At 43.4% G+C, this 8,871-nt stretch overlaps 1 protein-coding gene across 1 annotated transcript; it reads left to right on the forward strand.

Moving 5' to 3' along the window:
• Positions 1 to 627: 627 nt before the first annotated feature.
• Positions 628 to 6,251, forward strand: LOC107575445 (prokineticin receptor 1-like). The gene is made up of 5 exons (XM_016261822.1): positions 628 to 739; positions 810 to 832; positions 1,167 to 1,266; positions 1,348 to 1,459; positions 5,455 to 6,251. The coding sequence occupies exons 1-5, from the start codon at positions 628 to 630 to the stop codon at positions 6,218 to 6,220; spliced, it is 1,113 nt and encodes a 370-aa protein (XP_016117308.1). The 3' UTR covers positions 6,221 to 6,251.
• Positions 6,252 to 8,871: the final 2,620 nt, after the last annotated feature.

Below are 8,871 nucleotides of genomic sequence, written 5' to 3' on the forward strand. Positions count from 1 at the left end.
TGATTGCAAAGTGTGTGGCTGAGGGAACGGGTGACATTAATATAGTTAATCTAGATCACATGAAGAGTGCTGTTTTTCCCCAGTGCTGAAAAAACCCTCAGCTAAAACTAGCCTATGCTGGTTGGCTGGTCTTAGCTGGTTTAGGCAACGTAGTGCTGTTGAGCCCCTGGGTGAAGGTGTCGGTCCATCTCGCGGTGGACACAGTGTCTCATTCGGGGTTACAGATGAGGATAAGATGTCTATCGTAACCTTAGAGGAGGAGCTTTTGTCATCTGATGCTGAAGATTCTGCTGAGCAACCCCTGGCAATAGCACCTCCATCCCCTGAGCACTCAAGGCTGGATGATTGGTATCTGGGCACCGGAAGTGCCTTTTTTCCCAGAGGTTAATGAAGAGCTCACTAAAATGTGGAAGGCACCTTACACCACCCAGTCACGTTTGAGCTCTTTCCTCCTCTCTACCATTGATGGTGGGGCAGCCAAGGGGTATGTGGACGTTCCCCAAGTGAAGCGTGTGGTTGTGGTGCACTTGTGCCTGCAAAACACCGCCACTTGGAGTAATCATCTGCAGCTCCCATCTCAGAGCGACGAATGTCATGGCGCGGTCCCTTGGGCAGGTGATGTCTACAATGGTAGTCCAGGAGCGCCATCTATGGCTGAACCTGGCTGAGATGCAGGACGCCAACAAAGTTCGCTTTACTCCCTGTCAGTTCCGATGCTTTTCTTCACCACAGACCAAGAGTATGCGGATGCAGGACGCTTTGTTTCCTTATGCTTCCCTTGCCATCTCCTTCTCTGCCTTTAATTTTAGGAAGCTATGCTGCACCACAGAGGGTATGTCAAAGATCGTCCCTCTGGTGATGCTTTCAGAGATTCCCCTGCCGTTGTAGTTGCCTGGATGCAATAGAGCCTGTCCATCCAGTCGAGATGGAGGCAGGGTTTTACAGTCTTTACTTCATCGTACCCAAGAAAAGTGGTGGGCTATGACCAATCCTGGATCAGCGAGTCTTGAATCAGTCCCTTCACAGGCTTCCACTCAAGATGTTGATGCAGAAGCACATTCTTTCTTGAGTTCGACACCAGAATTGGTTTTGCAGCGATCAACCTGAAGGACGTGCACTGTCATGTCTTGATACTGCTATGACACAGACTATTTCCCCGGTTTGAGGGTCGGGCTTATCAGTACAAGGTTCCCTTCGGGCTGTCCCTGTCTCCCCACATATTCACAAAAGCTGCGGAGGGTGCTCTGTCTCCATTACGGGAGAAGAGTATCCGAGTCCTCAACTGGCTTATATTAGCTCTCGAGATCTGTTGTGCAAGCACAGGGATAAGGTGCTTCAGCATTTCAGTCAGCTGGGGCTTGAAAAAGAACAAGCTCTTCCCTGTGCAGAGCATCTCTTTTCTCAGTATGGAGTTGGGCTCGGTCAATGTGACGGCACGTCTCACAAGGAAGCGTGCCCAGTCAGTGCTGACCTGACTGAATTCGTTCATGGGGAAAACAGCGATTCCTCTAAAACAATTTCAGAGGCTCCTCGGGCATATGGCATCTGCAGCTGTGGTAACACCTCTCGGATTGCTACATATGAGACCGCTTCAGCACTGGCTGCACAGCTGAGTCCCAATATGGTCACAGCACCGCGGCATGCATCGGGTGATTGTTTCGTCAATTTGTCCTTGTCCTTTCAGCCCCTGGACAGACCTTGCTTTTCTTCGGGCAGGGGTGCCCTTGGAGTAAGTGTCGAGGCATATTGTTGTTATAACAGATGTCTCCAGGACGGGCTGGGCAACTAAATGCCCTGCAGTGGCATATTAATTGCCTCGAGTTGCTGGCAGTACTAATTGCCCTTTGCTGGATTTGACCACTGCTACAATGCAAGCATGTACTTGGTCTGGACGGACAACACTGCGACAGTTGTGTACATCAACCATCAAGGTGGAGTACGCTCTCGTTGCATGTCACAACTTGGCCACCATCTCCTCCTTTGGAGTCCGACGCAGCTCAAATCGCTGTGTGCTATTCATGTTTCGGGGGAGCTTAACCATGCAGTTTGGATTCTGGATGGGACGTGGCAGATTTCACGGGCTTGTCACACTCATTGCTACTTTTACTTGATCTTAGTGCTGCGTTCGACACTATAGATCATGACATACTCATAGATGGATTACAAAACTATACAGGTATTCAAGGGCAGGCTTTAAGATGGTTTAGATCCTACCGGTCCGATCGCTACAATTTTGTTCATTTAAATGGGGAGTCATCTCAATTATCACCAGTAAAATATGGAGTGCCACAAGGATCTGTCCTAGGTCCTCTGCTATTTTCAATATACATGTTGCCCCTTGGTAATATTATCAAAAAATAGTTCCACTCTTATGCTGATGATACTCAACTATATATCTCAACAAGACCAGATGAAATTTCTAAATTATCTTTAAATGTAAAAGACTGGATGACCAATAATTTTCTCCTATTAAATTCGGATAAGACAGAGATATTACTTATTGGACCAAAAGACAATTTGCAACTAGACGGATGTACGGTTACTTCCTCTACAGTCAAAAATCTGGGTGTTATATTAGATAGCAACTTGTCTTTTGAAAATCATATTTCCCATGTTACAAAAAACAGCATTCTTCCATCTTAGAAACATTGCCAAGCTACGAAACATGTTACCTGTTTCTGATGCAGAAAAGCTAGTTCATGCATTCATGACCTCTAGACTGGACTATTGTAATGCACTGCTAGCTGGTTGTCCAGCATCTTCAATAAACAAGCTACAGGTAGCCCAAAATGCAGTGGCTAGAATCCTTACCAGTTCAAGAAAATATGATCATATTACCCCAATTTTACAGTCTCTGCACTGGCTACCTATTAAGTTCCGTATCAGTTACAAAATATTATTACTTGCCTATAAGGCCCTTAATGGGTTAGCTCCTGCGTACCTAACTAGTCTTCTACCACGCTACAATCCATCACGCTCCCTAAGGTCACAAAACGCTGGACTTTTGGTAGTACCTAGGATAGGAAAGTCCACTAAAGGAGGTAGAGCTTTTTCGCATCTGGCTCCCAAACTCTGGAATAGCCTTCCTGATAACGTTCGGGGTTCAGACACACTCTCTCTGTTTAAATCTAGATTAAAGACACATCTCTTTGGCCAAGCATTCAAATAATGCATCTCATAATCTATTACTGCAGTCATAATCGTTTACTGCAGTTATATCTAATCAAATGCACATTATTATTCGTTAGTTAAACAAATCATTTTTGCTTGGTTGGAACAGCAGCTACGCTAATTATGTTTGTATTTGTTTCTCTGTCTTTTGCCACGGGATTAACATCCCGTGGTAACTAGGATTCACACAAGCTTCAGTCTGGATCCAGAACACCTGAGAAGAGATGATGCAACCCCTCAGAGGACCTCAGATGATGCCAACCCTGAAACAACATACAGAACTACCACATTTTGCTATAAGTTTGATTGCATCATATAATAATTGCTGTTCATATTATTCATCGTCTGTTTTATTACATCTTAAATGGATTTTTCCATACATTTCTGCTGCTTTGCAACGATTTGTATCGTGAAAAGCGCTATACAAATAAACTTGACAACAAATTGAATTGAACTGAATTGTCACAGGCTGTGATATATATTATCACTCAGGCTAGAGCCACCCCTACTTGGCAGGCTTATGCTCTGAAGTGGAGTCTGTTCATTGATTGATGTTCTTCTCGGCGAGAAGACCCCTGAGGATACCCAGTCAGCGTTGTGCTTTCCTTCCTGCAAGGGAAGTTGGAGCGGAGGCTGTCCCTCTCCACTTTGAAAGTGTATGTCACTGCTATTGCGGCACACCACGATGAATTGGATGGAAGATCATTGGGGAGGCACGACCTGATTATCAGGTTCCTGAGGGGTGCGAGGAGGTTAATCCTCCTAGATCATGCCTCATTCCCTTTTGGGATCTCTCTGTGGTCCTGGCAGGATCTCGAACAGCCCCCTTTCATCCACTTGATTCAGTTCAAGCTTAACATCCTGTCTTTGAAGACAGTGCTTCTGGTCATGCTCACTTCCATCAAGAGGGTTGGGGACCTGCAGGCATTTTCGGTCAACAAATCGTGCCTTGAGTTTGGGCCAGCTGACTCTTACATTATCCTGAGACTCCGGCCTGGTCATGTGCCAAAAGTTCCCACCACTTCACCCCCCTTTTGAGGGTGAGAGCTCACTCCAATCGGAGTTTGGCCTCTTCCTGGGCATTAGCACACGACCCCCTCTCTAGCAGACATCTGCAGAGTTCCGGCCTGGGTGACACCTAATACTTTTGCAAAATGTTTCTTCCCATGTGTTGGGTTTAATTTGCGGCAGTATTGGCTCGATGTTTCCCTTGCGGCGCCATTCTTCTGGTTGGTGGATATGTGTGCTTTATCTTCTTCTTGTATAGTTCCCCTGTAGGGTGAACTCTGGTCGATTTCCCTCAGCACCCTGTGGCACTCAGACTCAGCGGAAGAGTCTCTTGCCAGGTTCTGTACTTGTGTTGTATGACTTTGTCACCCTCTGTAATGAATCAGGTGCCCATACATGTGATTCCCCTTGGATAGTCCTGTATGTAATTTCCAAGGTACAATTTCCTTTAGTAAACCCATTGACTTTCCCTTGACAGCCCACTGTCAACACAGGTGAATGTAACTGACTGAAGAAGGGAACGGAGATGTAATGGCCCTCATGCCACAACCTTAAACTGTACTGAATGACGGGATGCTTTCTCAGCACAAACCTGAATGAGTGGATGCGCGCTGCCATCTTATATACCCGTATGTATGGGGAGTGGCTTGGGATGCAAATTCCACTCGCCAGTCATTGGCCATTTCATGTAATGCTCAAAGGTGATTGGGGCTCCCAAGTGAGAACCCTAACCTTTGTGCCGATATAACGCCTCTGTTCCCTCCTTCAGGAAACGAGGGTTTCATTACATAACGTAACCTAAATGATTTTGGCTCATTTTGACCAGATCACTTTGTGTTGTTTTGGAAAGAATAAGCTCATGAATCAGACAACGCTCTTGCGTCTTCAAAGGGGCTGGTTATTTTTTAAGTTCAAAATAACTAGAAACAACTTCGTGTTTTGAAATGTATTGGAGTAAAAAGTATGATATTATGCTTTGTAATGTAGTGAAGTAAAAAGTAAAAGTAAAAATGTCCAAAAAATAAAGTACTCTGATAAAGTACAGAAACTTTAAAAAATACTAGTAAAAATACTCCGTTACTGTCCACCACCACTACTTGGCATATACCACTGACATCTAAACTCACATATCGTGACTGTGCTGAAAACAGTGACTATGACTGAATGTATATGTGCATGGCACAGCACTAAACCAGTGCAGCCTGTTAATTAGTACCTGGTTCAACAGTATTGTAAGTGTTTAAAATGCAGGCTTTTAGTGAATTTGCCCCATAGAGAAAGGAAATTGAATGGAATAACACTAATTGTCATTGTTGTGTTTAGGTATATGGCCATCGTTCATCCCTTGAGGCCCAGAATGAAGCACCAGACCGCATACTGTCTCATAACTGGGGTGTGGATCGTCTCAGTGCTCATTTCCATTCCCTCTGCCTACTTCGCGTCCGCAACCAAAGTCCCCAATGGAGCAAACCGCAGCAAGACCTTCTGCGCCCAGATCTGGACGGTGGACCAGCAGCTGTATTATCGCTCATATTACCTGTTTATCTTCGCCGTGGAGTTTGTGGGCCCAGTGCTCACCATGGCCCTGTGCTATCTGCGCATCTCCAGAGAGCTCTGGTTCAAGAGTGTGCCAGGTTTCCAAACGGAGCAAATCCGCAAACGCCTGCGCTGCCGGAGGAAGACTGTTATGGTGCTGATAGGCATTCTCACAGCGTACATCCTCTGCTGGGCTCCGTACTACGGCTACACCCTCCTGCGCGATTTCTACCCCACGCTCATCTCCCGAGAGAGGAACTCCCTGGTGGCTTTCTACATTATCGAGTGCATCGCCATGAGCAACAGCATGATCAACACGTTCTGCTTCGTCAGTGTAAAGAACAACACTGTCAAATATTTCAAAAGGATCGTTCTCCTTCGCTGGAAATCCACCTACACCTCCAGGAAGAGCGCAGATGAGTCAGACATCAATCCCCAACTCACCGAATGTAGAAAGGGAGCCGAGCTGAGTGGTATTCACGTCACCCATATTACAGATGATTAAAGTGAACTGATAATGCTGCTTATGGGCACTGTTCTGCAGATGAATATCGCTTGACTGATGTTATATTTTAGTGTTTTTTCTCCCTGTGAAATGCACCATTTTCATACTTTGCATGTATAATGTGTTTATGATACAGCAAAAATTATCATTTGAGTTGTTTTGCACAGATGTTTTTTATGAGTGAATTAACTACTCATCCCTTCTCAAAGCACTGAGAATGATAAAGCAATGGTTCAATATAGAACTACTGACTTATAGTTATTGATTATAAGTATAGAACCTTTTTTTTGGCAAAATATTTAGATACAATCATTTAAGCATGTGTCAGGAGACTCAACACCATTCCACAATGCTTTGTGAGAATGGCTCAGTATGCTGACATTTTTAATTGCAAATCTATGTTGTCATGGTAACAGCCTTTTCTGGTTGGTGAAGGGTTTATTCTGGATTATGGGTAGTGTAGTTATTTACATGAAAATGTAAACATTTTCATATGGTACGTTCATATGGTATTGTTAAAAATCAATTTCTCTATGAAGAAAATTTGTGGGATTTTTTACAAAACTGTTATGCTCGATTGTTGAAAATAACTAAATACAATCTTTTTCAGAAGTATTTGTACAAATACATTTATGGCCTCATTGAACCACCACTCATTAGTTTACTGTTACATAATATAGATTATTTAAAAACCAGTCTGATTAGTGAGGTCCTTTATCAGTGGATGTTTTATATATAAAAGTTTATCTTTACTTGGTTCTGAAATGTGGTTGTTTGCTGTCTTTTGTGTTGGTTAGTACAGTATCTGCATGCATTCTAGCCAAATAAAGTAGAACCTGAGAACCAACCCATGTGTCATGAAGAGTCCTCGAAATTTAGAGTCATAATTCAAGAAGCCATATCGACCAGTTTAGAGGTAATGTCAGGATGTTCAATCTCACATAACCTACGAGTTATATTTCTGTTTGCTCTTTAAAGCAGGGTCTATTTATCTAAGGTCCAAGGACAGTTCATGCATAATTTATAGATTCTGTCAATACTCAACCTTGAGCAAGGCACCGAACCCCCAACTGCTCCCTGGGCGCCGCAGCATAAATGGCTGCCCACTGCTCCGGGTGTGTGTTCACGGTTTGTGTGTGTTCACTGCTGTGTGTGTGCACTTAGGATGGGTAAATGCAGAGCACTAATTCCGAGTATGGGTCACCATACTTGGCCACATGTCACGTCACTTTCACTTTTAGCATATTGCTGTTGGGTCCATTTTTAAAGCAGTAAGCCGTTCAAAGCCATGCTGTGATTTTACCACAGTTAAGGGGGTTTTAGTTACTCCACTTCTTAACATGCAGAACAATAACCCCACAGTAAAATCATTGCTTGTTGTGGCTTTATTGCTTTAGTAAATCACTTCTGCTGTAGACAAAATTATGAATGCTTAACAGACATTATCATTATTTTTACCTTCCAATTTTAAGCTAACACGGATTGACCTTTTCGAGAACTGTCTGGCAGTGAATGTGCTAATGTCCCTGATTCATTTAGAGATGGTCATTTCGTGTTCTTAGTCTAATGGAATTTGCAGCTCTTGTCTGAGATAATTGTGTAAAACTCATAGATGATTATTTGTTATTGCCGTAAGCAGCTCTTATCAGACCTGTTAGTCTTTCGTGCTTTTAGTCAAACTGCAAATTAACACAAAAATAGGCTGATTCCTGTGTTTTGGGCGGTTGTTTGCAAGCAGATCTAAACTGTCATGATTAAGTCATACACTGACTCAAACAGAAACACAATAACGGGGTCACAGAAAGCTACAAAATCAATGAATTATATATGAGTCTTGTCTTAATTATCTTACCTGCTCTTTCTAGATCCACTGCCTGAATAAGTTCCCACTGAAGAAAGTTCACAGCTCTCACAGGGAGATGAGAAGGATGGGTGAATTTTATATGGAGGATGACAGTCAGGGGTTTGGAACTAAGAATACTTTAAATTCCCTCAAAAGAAAAACAGTTTTTAGCCAAAAATCCATCTTGACAAACTTTAATTATAGAAAACTTGATTGCTAAGCAAAGTTTAATTGCTGAATTTCAGGTGAAGAACGTAATCCTGAGAAGAGATTCACTAAGTTACTGTTACCATGGAAATGGCAAAAGAGCTTAGCAGCGACCTAGTCACAAATGAAGTAATTGCTCCTGTTCACCCTTTCTGACTTGGTCATTACAGGTACAGTACTTTGGTAGCTTAAGTCTACCTCACAGGCAGATTCATCAAGGTTTCATAGAGAGCAGGGTGTGTGAGTCACATCACCTAATCACTGAGGTGCCTCAAGGTTCAGTGCTTGGTCAACTCCTTTTCTAGACAGAGCCCCTTCTAATTTCTGCCAACCCATCGGCCGACCACAATAGAACTTTCACACTGTGTTTAACCCCAGTTATCATCGTTCTGTCCCCCCATTTGACCCTGGGTAAAGGCAGGTTTCACACTTGTAATTTAGAAGCAGCACTAGCACTGGGGTTATGAAACCCTGCTCCAGAGCAGGATAAGCTCTGCTTTTGTGGTGTTAACCCTGCATAACGGTGTCAAATGTGTTCAGTATGAAACGATGTGTTGTTTGAATGTTATCATTAGATGATTGGCAACAGACGGCAATAGTG

Source organism: Sinocyclocheilus grahami, unplaced genomic scaffold (genome assembly GCF_001515645.1).
Source record: "Sinocyclocheilus grahami isolate Dianchi unplaced genomic scaffold, SAMN03320097.WGS_v1.1 scaffold2645.1, whole genome shotgun sequence".
Classification (NCBI taxonomy): Eukaryota; Metazoa; Chordata; class Actinopteri; order Cypriniformes; family Cyprinidae; genus Sinocyclocheilus; species Sinocyclocheilus grahami.